At 35.8% G+C, this 14,784-nt stretch overlaps 2 protein-coding genes across 5 annotated transcripts in view; one reads left to right on the top strand and one right to left on the bottom strand.

The window, feature by feature from the left end:
- LOC136034062 (titin-like) overlaps positions 1–9,986 on the top strand; it is a 148,026-nt gene extending 138,040 nt beyond the window's left edge. For all 4 annotated transcript variants that reach the window (XM_065715179.1, XM_065715180.1, XM_065715178.1 and 1 more), the window contains 2 exons: positions 1,695–1,931; positions 9,808–9,986. In XM_065715179.1, coding sequence (XP_065571251.1) covers positions 1,695–1,931; positions 9,808–9,899 — 329 coding nt within the window. In that variant the 3' untranslated portion in view covers positions 9,900–9,986. The remainder of the gene's footprint in view (positions 1–1,694; positions 1,932–9,807) is intronic.
- Positions 9,987–11,359: 1,373 nt separating this feature from the next.
- On the bottom strand, positions 11,360–12,439 carry LOC136033520 (craniofacial development protein 2-like). The gene has a single exon (XM_065714266.1). It carries the CDS (start codon positions 12,437–12,439, stop codon positions 11,360–11,362), a length of 1,080 nt encoding a protein of 359 aa, XP_065570338.1.
- Positions 12,440–14,784: the final 2,345 nt, after the last annotated feature.

Raw genomic sequence — 14,784 nt, forward strand, 5'->3', positions numbered from 1 at the left:
TAACTTTCTTGTTAATTTCAGGTTTGTTACACAAAAACTATCTACGTTACAATTCTCTAACTTTAGAATGGATCAGTATTCTATTAATAAAAATAAATAAATGAGACGATAAGATACAAAGTAAAGTACTATTAACGCTATTAGTTACGCTCACTTGCTGAGACATAGTGACTGTGGGCTGAAAAAATAAACTGGAGATGTAACGAAGACTGCTACTTGGACCACTAACAATCAATGCAGCTGCCTGCTACCTCAAGCTAAATGAGGCTGACATTGCTGCACTTTCTCCTTTTCCACCTCCAAACTCTTCAAAGCTTAAATCTTACCCGTCTCCTATGAAGTTCCAATTTCTTTTAATACGTTTCTAGTGACCTCTTCTCATCCGATCCTGGGATGACTGAATTTTCACTCGTCCCCGGATAAATGGCCAAAAAACACAATCTTTGGCAAACTGTTTAAATTATACTAATGTGACTTTTGAAATTTTCTAACTAGAATTGACTTTTATTTTTAAGTGACTTTTGAAATATGTTTTAGATTCAAATTATTGCTCCAGTTTCTATTCAGAGGAATGGGATTGTACCAATGGTTTCACCGTAAAATTCGGTACTTGTTAATTATTCAGAACACACTTAAGAATTTTTATCTGTAGACCTTCAAAGACCGATTTCATGTTTTATATCCACAAGACTCGGGTGACAGAATGCATTGGACTTCTTTAATTTGGGCTATATATTTGTACATTAGGGAGGGTGGGGGTAAAGTATTTGGCCAGCGTGAAGTTAGAAAAGAATTCTTACTTCATGTTATGCAGAATAATTGTAGCTAACATATTGTTCATGCAGCCCACTATACTTTACCCCCACCCCACCTCCTAATATGCAAATATATACCCTAAATTAAATAAGTCCAATGCATTCTGTCACCCATCACTTGTCTTTGTGACTACGAAACCGGTTTGCTCAGGTCTTGCCGTTTTCTTGTTTAATGTAGTGAATTTAATCTTATACTTCCGATTATAACTGTGGTATACTCTTAACATATTCTAAATATGAGGTTGAGAAGTTGAAAAAAAAATCAAAGTAGAATTTCCTTACTGTTACTACAAAAATAAATGATGTATTTGTGAGCGCTTCTGCAAACTGCTGAAATATTTCCTTCAACACTTGATGAATGCAAAAGAAAAGAAAAAAATTCTAAGAAAAGATTACTTCATACATCAACAGCTTCAAGCAATGTACCCCTTAATGACTCAAGTCGTTACCTCAGAAAAATGCGCCAAATTTACCTTCTTCGTTGAGCTTTTTCTCATTGAGTAAATTTTTTTTTTTTGTTCAAAAATGTGCAAATTTATTAAATCCGCAAATTTTCTTAAAAACTGCAAAGCGAAATCAATGATTCCTAAATCTTTTAGAACAATTGTATTTATTAATATTGGTGATGGTTTTATTTGCTTAATTCATGGATATACTGAAGAATGCTTACTTTCCAATATTTGAGTTACGGATGTTTTGAAAATTTTTAGAAAATTGACTGAAATTGCTTTGACACTAAATTTCTCTTTCCTTTTTTCTCCCTCTATGTTCCTATTTCTTTCTCTCTCTCTCTCTTTTCCCCTATTCGTTGCTTTTACAGATTAAAGCCAAGTTTGTAGTTTAAATTAAGTTTTTCTTTATTATTATTTTGGTATTTAGGGCCTGAGTCCTTGAGAAGCACCTTATGTGATCCTGAGCATCCTCCAATTATCCTTACTCCTCTTCAAGACTTTGATTCTCTTATTGGAAGATCAGTATCTTTTAGTTGTACAGCTACTGGTTATTTACTGACTTTTGAGTGGTTCAAAGATGGAAATGCTATAATTCCTTCAAAGGACTACATAATTTCGTCCATTCAGGGACTATCACAGCTACATATACCTGAAGTTTTCCCTGGTAAGCTGGGTCATTATTTATTTTCAGATTTTCTGCAAAAGTTAACATTTTTTAAATCACATCCCTTTAATCTTTTATAATGAAGGTGATGTTTCGATCTCGGTATTTTTCAATTATTGAAGGGTCAGTTTGTATTGAGACCTCCCTAGACCTCCTATCTAAGTTTTTTCAAACATATAACATTGCTTCGATTTTTTAGTGCTTACTTAAGTTGTTTTTGAGTTAGTTTTTTTGTAAGAATTTGATTTCATGTTTACTATAAAATATTTTCCCATCTTGCTCTTTTAGAATCTGAAGCAATTATATTTTTCCCTTTTAATTGCTCTTGTGGTACTAGACGACAATATATTGCTCATTTTTTTTCTTTTCGTTTTTTTTTTTAATGACAATGAAACATGAAACGTAAGAGTAAAGAAAAAAAAATAAACCAAACGAGCAAATAAAGGTTTATATGAATAGATTGTAATAGTTCCAAAACGCAGTACATGGTTTTAAAACTATTACTTATTTGAAGATGCTTAAGAACAACAAGTATTCTGTGTTTTAATTTCGTGTATGCCAAATTAAGCAAAACAGTAAGAATCACATGTATGGAACCCTGCCGCATGACAATTGCCTTGAACTGAGCAAAGCTCGGTCTCGTGGTGCATAACAGTAACATATTCAGCCACAATTTCTGAAGAGTTTCCATTAGGGGTTTCAAAATTGTAATGTATTTAGGGCAGTACCATATTCCGTCAGTGTTGCCACGTTGAACTGTGAAAATAGATACGCGAAAGTCATTAGTTACGCTTGGCAACATTTTTGTCTGAAAAAATTCAAACACTAACGATCTTTAGATTCTGAAATACAATGAAACCTTCAAAAAAAAGCTACACCTTCTTAAGCTGTTTGGTTCCTAGCTTCTTATTGTTGATTTTTCACCCAGGTTTTTTTGTTTTTTTTTGTTGTTTGTTTTATTATTATTATTGGCTACCAGCCGCTACATAAAGTTGCATGACTGTGGAGGTCTTTGTCATTAAAAATTATAGCCCTAATTTTTTCCGATTTTTTTTTCTATATACATATGGCAGTGTCATCACATTTTCACTATCCTTGGCATTTCAAGCAAAATAGAGTCTCATGTTGTGAAGGTACTTCACTGTTGCGAAGTCTTTACTTATGTGATCTAAAACATAACTTCATGCGAGATGAGTCTCGAGTTGTGAAGGCATTTCATGGTTTTGAAGTCTAAACTTTAACAATCCAAGCCATTAGATTTTATTGTCAGTATCCATGGGACTTCAAGCAAAACACAGTCTCAGGTTAGGAAGGTACTTCACGGTTGTGAAGTCTACACTTAACCAATTGAAACACTTCGAGCAAAATAGAGTCTCAAGCTGTGAATGTGCTTCACGATTGTGAAGTCTATATTAACCGATTCAAACCATCAGATATCATTTTCACTATCCTTGGCAGTCAAGCAATATAGAGTCTCAAGATGTGAAGGTACTCCACGGTAGTGAAGTTTACACCTAACCAATTCAAACAATCACATTCCATTGTCACTGTCCTTAGTACTTGAAGCTGAAGTTTTCAGCTTCAAGTTTGACTTGAAAAACTTGAACTGAAGTTTGACTTGAAACCTTTCTAGTCAAACAGTAACGTATCATATTAAATTTAGTGGGCTATAAACTATAGTTTTTTTAGATCCTGTATCTAATGAGTGATGAATTACAAAATTTTTAACTGGGATTGTCATCTCTAAGAGTCAGGAAACATGGCATTAAGTTATCTAGAATTTGCTTTTCCAGGTTAAAGAGATGCAGTATAGAAGTAGAGTAGGACATATAAAGAATAAGGAAGTTCATAATTCTTGTTTAGGGAAGTTTCAAAAACTTGAATTGTAGTTGAACTGAAAAGAGATAGTGCTGGTTTGACTGATAGAGACAGTAGTGATTAAAATCAACCCCATTTTTATCAAATCCTATTCTAATTAATTAAGATTAATTGCAATTAACTTTTGAAGAAGCGCCATTGTTTTCCTTGATTAAAGCGGTTTGAACATCAAAAGGAATTTATTACAAAAAAAAATGTAAACTCTTGAAACTAACCGTAAATAACTTATATTAAAAGAGCACTCTTTTGAGAATTTCTTATCTACAAAAGGAAGAGCTGGAGACTATTAAGCAAATAATTAATAATCAAAAAATAGCAAATAATGAGCAGAATAATAAGAAAATAATTAATTGCAATAGGTTTCCAACACGTGCTTCTGAACAGAATTTAGTACCCACAATGGGCTATTGAAAGCAGGATAACTTTACTGATTTTCTACTTAATGCCTTAAATTTGGTATTTTTTTCAAAAACCACTCTGCCTTTTTAAGACAAACAAATAAACGTCAAAATGGGGATAAGTCCATTTGTTAGAAGGTGGAAACAGAGACAAAATTCTGGATATTTCGATCACATATACAGTGATAGTCATCAGCAGAAATTTTAAAACATTAAAATTTGAATGAACTGGAAGTTATTATTTTGTTCTGTATAAATATGTTCTGCTATGAAGTATTTCTGCTGATGACAGTCACTGTATATACGGTGAAATATTCAAACTTTTGTGTCTGTTTTTACTGTCCAATAAATAAACTAATCCCCATTTTAACGTTTACTTATTCGGATACCTTCACATACAATTGCAGTAACTGATAGACAAGGTCCTAGGAAGAAATATAATGTTTTATCAAAGGACTTTTATGCTCAAGTTGGTGCAAATAGGGATAAATGGTATCCAAGATAAGGCCTATCTGTTGTAGGAAATGAAAAAGCAACCGTAATGGCCTGTTCCGCTTTTTTAAGTATCGTTATAACGTATCGTTATGTCATAAGTAATGTAGTTATGACCAACGCTGTATTTTGCCACAATATTACCGAAAAGTTACCATGGTGCCCACGTGGTATAATATGGCTAGCCTTTTTCAAATTATTCGACGTGTAGTTAGAAAGGGGTTTAGATACAAGATATTTAGGATATACAAAAAATTGAATGGGGGGGGGGGACTTTTGTTAATTTCAAAAGTAAATAACACCATCAAAGTTTTACCCCCATTTTTCTAAAAGGGAACCGGCCTTTTCCTCACAGAAGATCACGATGAAATAGTCTCTGTGTTCACTGCCGATATATTAATTATTAAAATTTTGGCTATATTGAGATTAAACCGAAGAAAACTAGGAACTACATAGACTTGGTCCTTGGGGCTTCCATCGAAAAAGAAATTCTTGGGAAAGCAGATAGATTTACAAGGCATTAAAGACAGTGAAGTATTATACAAAAGAAAAAATGGACTACTTTTCTATAATTGCATGGAAAAAAGTGTGCATTCATCATTGGTTTGTGTTTTCGACGTATTTTATCCCAATCACTTTGTCCCTTAGGCGTATCGTGGCTGCAGCAATCAATGCAACCTAATAAAGAATTTTAGAAAGAGAAGACGTTAGCCCAGCCTCTATGAAATCTGATCTGTTTTGTGTAAAATTCTTAGCCGGTAAAAAACGACATTTTTTTAGTAAATTCTCAAACATGCTTATTCATAAGTAAACCGTCTATTTTCCTAAGCTGTTATCCTATGTGGTCCAATCCGATGTGACTATGATTTAGCTCAGGCACACCTCTTGTATAACTGAACAGGGAAATATCTAAGATTGGTGATATTCAGGAATAAGATTTTCTCGTTCTCAGGTACAAGTTTTGCTGACGCATTTCTCTTCCAGTGGAAGCCGAAATAATTGAGTGATTTTCCAGTCCTTAGACTAGTCTAAATAAGAAACCCTGAGTTTTGTTGTAAATAGAAATATTGTAGACTGAAGGGGTTTGTAGGTATGCTCATTTTGTGCTTATCAAATCCAAAACAATTCTTCTCCTCTGTTATTTCTTCTACAGGTAAACCCGGTAATCCTCTTCATGGATTACCGGGTTTACCGGTATCCTCTACAGGTAATCCTCTTAATGGTAAACCCGACATTGGTATCAGATGTTTTGTTGTAACGAGCTGTAAGTTTGGAGTAACATGGGGGATTAGTTATGAGTTTTTGAAAATTAATCAAGAATTTTTACTATTGCTATGTCTTTGTACCTTCTAAAAGATTCATCTTACAGATACAGAACTGCTCTTATAAGATTCCACCTTTTGTCGTTTTAAAACTGGTTGCCTTAACTCTTTGTTCTGATTGGAAAGAATAATGAAAGACTATTCAAAATTAGGTTGAGCAAGAATTATGTTTCTAGCGATTAGTACAGTCTGTCTACTGACACAATATTTGTTATTACGGTCAATAGATCTAGGTTTAGAATGAAAAGGAATTTTTTTTCTATTTTTTTAAATATGGTAAATTAGGTTTAAAGATAAGTCTCCAGTGTCTCTATTTAAAGCACAGTTTTTATGGCACTTGGTATTAACCAAGTGACATATAGCAGTCGCCAATTCTGTCGGTCTGTCGGTCTGTCGGTCCCGGTTTTGCTACTTTAGGCACTTCCAGGTAAGCTAGGACGATGAAATTTGGCAAGCGTATCAGGGACCGGGCCAGATTAAATTAGAAATAGTTGTTTTCCCGATTTGACCATCTGGGGGGGGGAGTAGGGGTCGGTTAATTCGGAAAAATAGAAAATATGAAGTATTTTTAACTTATGAGCGGGTGATTGGATCTTAATGAAATTTGATGTTTGGAATGATATTGTGTCTCAGAGCTCTATTTTAAATCCCGACTGGGTCTGATGACATTGGAGGGAGTTGGAGGGGGGAAACCTAAAATCTTGGAAAACACTTAGAGTAGAGGGATCGGGATGAAACTTGATGGAAAAAATAAGCACAAGTCCCAGATACATGATTGACATAATCGGAACTGATTTGCTCTCTTTGGGGTAGTTGGGGGGGGGAGTAAGTCTTAAAAATTAGAAAAATGAGGTATTTTCAACTTACGAACGGGTGATCGGATCTCAATGAAATTTGATTTTTAGAAGGATATCGTGTCTTAAAGCTCTCATTTTAAATCCCGACCGGATCTGGTGATAGGGGCGGGGAGTTGGGAGGGGGAAACCTAAAACTTGGAAAACACTTAGAGTGGAGGGATCGGGATGAAACATGGTGGGAAAAATAAACACAAGTCCTAGATAGATGATTGACATAAACGGAACGGATCCGCTCTCTTTTGGGTAGTTGGGGGGGGGTATTTCTGAAAAAAAAAGGTATTTTTAACTTACGAACGGGTGATCGGATCTCAATGAAATTTGATATTTAGAAGGATATCGTGGTATTTTCAACTCAACTATTTTCAGTCGGTTGGTGCGCTGGATTTGGGATCCTTTGTCTGAAAGGACGCGGGTTCAAATCCCAGTGTACCCAATTGTTCAGTTTGGGACGGGAGTCAGTGGCGTGACTCTGTAAGCTTAGCCAGAGTCGACCCAGCTTTAAATGGGTACCTGGAGAAATCTGGGGAAGGTAAACAGGAAGGGTGTGCGAAAGCACAGGATGGTTGGCCCCCAACCCCCCATTGCACTTCCTGGCTGAAGGGCCAAGAAACGGAGATCAGCACCGCTGGTAGGGACTGTAAAGTCTCATGCCGTATCCTTTTATTTTATTTTTTATTTATCGTGGCTCAGAGCTCTTATTCTAAACCCTACCGGATCTGGTGACATTTGGGGGGGGGGAGTTGGGAGGGAGAAACCTAAAAATTGGAAAACACTTAGAGTGGAGGGATCGGGATGAAACTTGGTGGAAAAAAACGCGTCCTAGATACATGATTGACATAACCAGAACGGATCCGCTCTCTTTGGGGTAGTTGGGGGGGGGTTAATTCTGAAAAATTAGAAAAAATGAGGTATTTTTAACTTACGAACGGGTAATTGGATCTCCATGAAATTTGATTTTTAGAAGGATATCGTGTCTCAAAGCTCTTATTTTAAATCCTGACCGGATCTGGTGACATTGGGGGAAGTTTGGGGTGGGATGACCTAAAATGATGGGAAACGCTTAGATTGGAGGGATTGGGATGAAACTTGGTTGGAAAAATAAGCAGAAGTCTTGCATACGTAATTTACATAATTGGAACGGATCTGCTCAATTGGGGGGGGGGGTAATTCTGAAAAATAAGAAAAATGACGTATTTTTAACTTACGAAGGAGTGATCGGATCTTCATGAAACTTCATATTTAGAAGGACCTCGTAACTCCGATATCTTATTTTAAATCTCAATCGGATCATGCGTAATTGGGGGGGCAGTTGGGGGGGACCGGAAATCTTAGAAAATACTTAAAGCGGTGAGATCAGGATGAAACTGGATGGGAAGAATAGAAACCTGTCTAAGATACGTGACTGACATAACTGGACCGGATCTGCTCTCTTTGGTGGAATTGGGGGGGGGGGGGTAATTTTGAAAATTGAGGTATTTGTAACTTACGAAAGGGTGACCAGATCTTAATGAAATTTGATATTTAGAAGGATCTTGTGCTTTAAAGTTCTAATTTCAAATTCCGACCAGATCCTGTGACATTCGGGGGAGTTGGAGGGGGGAACCGGAATTCTTGAAAACATGAAAATTGGAGTATTTATATCTTACGAATAGATGATCGGATCGTAATGAAATTTGATTTTTAGAAGGAATTCATGTCTCAGAGCTCTTTTTTCAAATCCCGACCAGATCTTTTGACATTGTGGGGATTTGGAGGGGGAAATCTTAGAAAAACACTTGGAGTGTAGGAATCGGGATGAAGCTTGGTAGATAGAATAAACAAATGTCCTTGATACGTGATTGACAGAATCGTACTGGATTCGCTCTCTTTGGGGGAGTTGGGGGGAGGGGTTCAGTGATTTGGCGAGTTCGGTGCTTCTGGACGTGCTAGGGCGATGAAAATTGGTAGGCGTGTCAGGGAGCTGCACAATTTGACTTGATAAAGTCGTTTTCCCAGATTCGACCATCTGGGGGGCAAAAGGGAGAGGAAAAATTAGAAAAAATTAGGTATTTATAACTTACGAGTGGGTGATCGGATCTTAATGAATTTTGATATTTAGAAGGACTTTGTGTCAGAGCTCTTATTTTAAATCTGGACCGGCATTAAGCCTCTCATTTTCCTTTTTAAATCAATCTATTGATTCATAGAATTTTGTTAGAGCTCATACCATATGATCTCTTGGCTCTTAGCTCTTCTCGCCTCGTCACAAGTGCCATATGAGCTCTTAGCTCTTGTTGTGTATGTAAACATATAAATATAAAAAAAGAAAACATAAAAATTATTATAAAAATAAAAAGCGAGTAACTACATAATTTAGTTAGAGCCAGAGAGAAATCGATAGTTTACTTGTAAGAATTGTTCTGTCTGGAAAATTTGTGTCGTTTTTATTGGCTAAAAATCCTTACAAAGGAACCGTGCAGGTTGATATACATTCTTCTATTTTATTTCCTTTTTGTATGGTTTTGGTATTTAACAAAGTAGCAATAAGTAAACACAACAAGGGTAAAGAAGGCGGGGTTATTTGCCTTCCTTTTCTGACATTTGCGTAAAGAATAATTTTGATTGGCTTACAAAATTACATCACAAAAATAGACCAATGTAACAGAAGCACACTTTTTACTATGTAAATTTTGGACAGTAAGTTCTCATTATCTCTTCGACAGAGCTACAAACATTTTATTATATCGTTGCCAACTTGAAGTTAACTACTTTTGTAATTTCTCAATTCTTTTTCAACATGTCGCTTATGTTAGAGTTAATATTTAATTAATATGAAATTTCATATTATTTAATTAAATGTATAGTTTGATTTAATTTATTATATCTACATTAAGTTAGTTAAATTAGTATTAAACTAATTTGGTACTAAATATTAAATTTCTTTTTTTAGAGGACACAGGAAGCTACACTTGTACAGTTTCAAATCCTTATGGCTCGGTGTCAACCACTGCTATTTTGTGTGTGCATGGTGATAAGCTCTAGTCTTGCAACTGCCATTAATATTTCTAGTCATCTTTTTTCCTCCTGTTTTATGTTGTTATATCTGGATATTAAAGTAGTTCTGCATTCCTCAGTTGTTATAAAATTGCAAGTTTTACTAAATTATATTTTATGTTAGTATCTCTTTAAAGGGATTAGATTCTCAATGGTGTCATTTCTTTCTTCTTTTTTTTTGGGGGGGGGCATCAGTCTTCAAAATTTTTCACACATACCCTCCCCCCCAGATTTTGACTAGTGTTTCCTACTTTTTTTAATGTAAAAAGGGAAATTGCATCGCCCCTCAGATTTAACAAAAGATACGTTTTTCTACTCCACCCAATTTTTGTGAATCGTTACCAAATTGTCTCAAATTGAGAAAAATAGAAAAAAAAGTGAAAATTGGGAGCTCTGAGTGTAAGGTTTTAATTATCTGTTAAGGCTTAGACCATACAATATTTCACCAAAAAAATATATTTTCCAAATCTTGTCTCTTTCAAAGTATTACTAGTGAAGACAATTGCCTTTTCAGGGTTCAAAGTGATCAGAGGGCAACCAGACTTCCTTGGATATCCTTTCACCCCTAGGAACCCAAGCCCTTACTCCAATACCAAGTTTAAAAAAATAATGATCAACACATTTTACTCAGGTTGTTTAAAAGGACCAGCAAAAGTAAGGCCTAGGGAACAGAGCCGTTCCTAGGGGGATATGTGGTAACCGGGCCAGCTACCCTGGTGCTGTAGCTAAAGGCGGGATATTGGTCCAGTTTCTGCTGTAGGCGTTGTAATATAATAATTGACAAAAGTTTACTGTGTATCGACATTATGTTAATACCTCTCCAGTTGCCACAAACAAGCGCATCGCCTTTTTTGAAGAGCCTAATAATGGTTCCTTTCGTCCAGTCACTGGGCACTTTCTGTTCACTCCGTATCTGAGTTAGTAGCTCAGCCCAAACTGTCATGCAGTCGCGGACTGAAGTTTCCAACATCTCAGATGTAATGCCATCTATTCCTGGCATTCTTCCGTTCCTTAGCTTTCTGACAGCGGCTATGATTTCTTCTGGAGACGGTGGTTCTTCATTTGCATTAAGAATCATAAATGGAGTGTCAGGAATTAGATCTTGGTCATTTATTCTCGGTCTATTTAGTAGGTTCTCGAAGTGGGTTGCCCACCTCTCGTCAATCATCAAAGGGTCTGTCAAAAGGGCTCCATTCTCGTCCTTTACTAGATTAGCTCTGGTAGGTTTGACTCCAATCATCTCATTGCTTAATCTATAGACTGTTTTCGAATCTCCCTTCTTTGCTGCCTCTTCTGCCAAAGCTGCTTTCTGTTCAATAAATTGCCTCTTGTCGGTCCGGACACTCTTCTTTACTTGTTTGTCTATTTCTCTATATGAGACTTGCAGAACAATTAATTCAGATGCGTCTGAGGCCACCAGAATGGAAAGTTTGGCTGATTTTCTTGCATCAATTAAGTATCCAGGTTTGTTCGGAAATCCATCTCACTTTCTTTTTCTTCTTATAGCCTAATTTCTCGTCCAAAACTTCTCTGTATGTGGTTTTAAGTTTCTCCCACATGCGTTCGACATCAGCCCTTGGTTCTAATTCCGATTGCAAGGCTTCAAATCTATTTGAAAGTTCTAATTGGAACATTCGTGCTGTTTCCTTGTCGTTCAGTTTCTCAACGTTGAAGGGTTTTTGTGTTGTCGGTTTATTGTTTTTCTGTGTCGCTTTTAACGTTAGATGGATCTTAGCAACCATGAGGTTATGGTCTGATTGTATATCAGCGCCTCTGTAGCCTCTCACGTCGAGTAGACTCTTCCGCCATTTGCGTGAAAAGAGGAGGTGATCAATTTGATTGGACGTGCAGCCATCAGGTGAAGTCCATGTATATTTGTGAATGGTCTTGTGTTGAAACCATGTACCTCTTATGACAAGGTCGTTGTTCTGGGCGAAGTCGACAAGTAGCACTCCGTTTTCGTTCATATCATCTATTCCATGTTGTCCCATGACTTCAGGACAGTAATTGTGACAAGATCCTACTTTCGCATTGAGATCACCTACGACACATATGATATCGTGTCTAGGAATTTCTGCAACAACACTTTGTAGTGTTTCATAAAAGTTGTCTTTCTCTATTTCATCCGCTTCGTTAGTTGGTGCATAGCAGGCAACGATTGAGAGTTTTCCATGAGCTGACCAAAATCGTGTGTAAATAATTCTTTCGTTTACAGGTGTCCATTTTAGCATCGCTCGCCTAGCTGCAGGTGACATCAGTACACTCACACCTGCTTGGCGTCTGTTTTCATGTCCGCTGTATGCGAGGACGTAGCCATCTTGTAGGGGTTCCATCCCGCTACCAAGCCATCTAGTTTCACTAATGGCTGTTATGTCTATATTGTACTGTATCACTTCTTTCAGTATCTGTTCAGTTTTTGAGATCTGGCTCATCGTTCTCACATTCCAAAATCCGAGCTTCAGTTGTTGCTTTGTAGTCAAAAATCGGGTCCGGGGGCATGCTGAGGTTGTTAGGGAAGTAGTAGTCATATCCGAGTCTAAAGTCAACGATTCAGTTGCTGATTTCTTTTTGCAGGGACAGGTAGCAAGCCTATCGCCCAACCCTCTTCCTTTCAGAACCGGACTTGGGACCGGCTATGGTGGAATTTACACATTACAAATATACAGTAGAACGGCATATATGTTATGACGTTAATGAACTTGAATAATGTATGGACATTAAATAAGCTAAGTGTAAGCTAAAGACTAACCCAATCCAAAGACGACACAAGTTCTAACTTAGTAAAAAAATGAGCTAAATCCTCTTTTAGTGAAAAAAACTGGCCAAGTTAAAGTGGAAAAATTTTAGGGACGCAATATCGAAATGACCTAAATCCTGACAAAGTACAAATCCGAGCTGAGTCCAAGCTATAGGGTAATTGGGTGTCGAAACAAACAATCTTACGACTCCGTGATAAAATGTGTCATGTCGTATGTCAGAACAAAACTAATTAAAGTCCTTATTAAAGTAAAAGAAACTTAAGTTTCAGCTGCAAAATTTTAATGTCACGTTATTGTGAAAAATAAAAAACCTGAACGTTGCAGAAATGATAAGTCTTGACTCACAGTATTAACTAGGCAAGTCCTAACTCAGTCTACTATGCAATACTTTGCCACCGGTGGCCTGGTGGCTTTGCTGCCTTGCACGTCATCCTAAAGATGTACTACGTTGACTCTTTTGATTGGATCATAAGTTTAAAGAGAGTTTGTGACCTTTCCGTCCTTTTCCCCTGTCTTTTTCTTTATAATTTATGTTGCAGCAAAAACAACAATTTTAAAGCAGCACCTTTTTTTTTTTTTTTTTTTGGAAATACGGCAAAGACTGTAATTTGTATCTTAAAATTAAAGGAATCACATACCATATCTTTAGCAAAAATTATTTTTGTTGTTAATATACTTCAAGAACTTACTAAAGAACACTTTTTTGATACCAAGTAATTATTTTACAAAAAATGTGGTTTCATTTAATTGTAAACCACAAAACAAATTTTTTTTAACTTTGACATGCGAATATTTGAGCATATTCATTTTAAAACAAAACAATCCACGTAGATGTTATGCTTAATATTTATATTGCAGTCCAAGCTTAATGAAAATTAGAATATTTTCTTAATTAACATATGGTAAAATTCATGTCAGCAAACAATCAAGCCAATTATTTTAAAGAATTTTTTCCAAAAAAGGTTTTTTAAAAAAAGAAGAGTAGCAATAAAGTTATGAAATAGTTTAAATCTGAAACAAACAAAAACTACTATGAGCAATTAAATGAAACTCTAAACAAAAATGATTTAAATGAATAATTAATTCAAACATAAAACAAGTGATGGTTATTATGAACTATTAAATTGAATCTAAAACATAAATTAAAAGAATAATCGAGTAAACTCCAAGCAATCCAAAGCTACCAAAAGTAAGAGTAGGGCAAAAAAAGGACAAAGAGTCATTTTGTTTTGGTTAAAACGATGCATATTTCAAACACTGTTTATTAATTGGTTCAAAATTAAGAAATAAGTCAAAATTCTAATTTTACTGAAGAAAAAACGAGTTTTAAGATAAACGCGAATTCGGTTTTAAATCCTTAAACCAGTTTTTTTTTAAGATAAAACTCATGCCACCATGTCGCTAAAAATTTAGAGCCTGATATGCTACTAGTCAACCACTCACTTAAGCCTTCCTTCTAGAGCTTTGTCTTTCGGAGTTTTTTATAAGGAAATTGACAAACGGGTTTTCAGGGTTACCATCCTAAGTAGAGATGCAGCATCTTTGAAATCCATGCTTCATGGATTCACTGTTAAGTGTTTTTTGTAGGTAAACCGACAAAACCATGCAAAAAATATTGCCAATCCATAGATTTTTGCATAATTGATAACACAAGCTTGTTTTAAGTAGTCTATATTAAAGCACTTTCTCGTTATAGAGCACTTGTAAATCAGCCGTAAAATTTCGGCGCTCTATACCAGACTTACTTTTACTCAAGCTGTCAATGAAATAATGAAAACATTATTATACTGGCATCTCACCTATTTCTTTATGTGAAGCCTGTATTTTTTGCTCTTTTTTAAGTACTGATCTTCTTTCCTTGCACTTTTGTCTATCTTCTTTCCTTCCAAACTCATTTTAATTCTACCTGTCAAAAACGTAGACAAAATGTAGGTAATACAGACGTCCAACTGAAATACTTTTTTCGGCACCAATAAATTTGGTGCTTGTGCTCGTCCATCCCCAGTCTCTTATGCTTATATAGCCTAAGAAACCTGGATGTTTTACCTTTTTTCTAATATTCTAAGATAGGGTACTTTTAGTACATAAACTCCTCTATCTATACTTTTGTCTGT

This window comes from Artemia franciscana, chromosome 12 (assembly GCF_032884065.1).
Source record: "Artemia franciscana chromosome 12, ASM3288406v1, whole genome shotgun sequence".
Lineage (NCBI taxonomy): Eukaryota > Metazoa > Arthropoda > Branchiopoda > Anostraca > Artemiidae > Artemia > Artemia franciscana.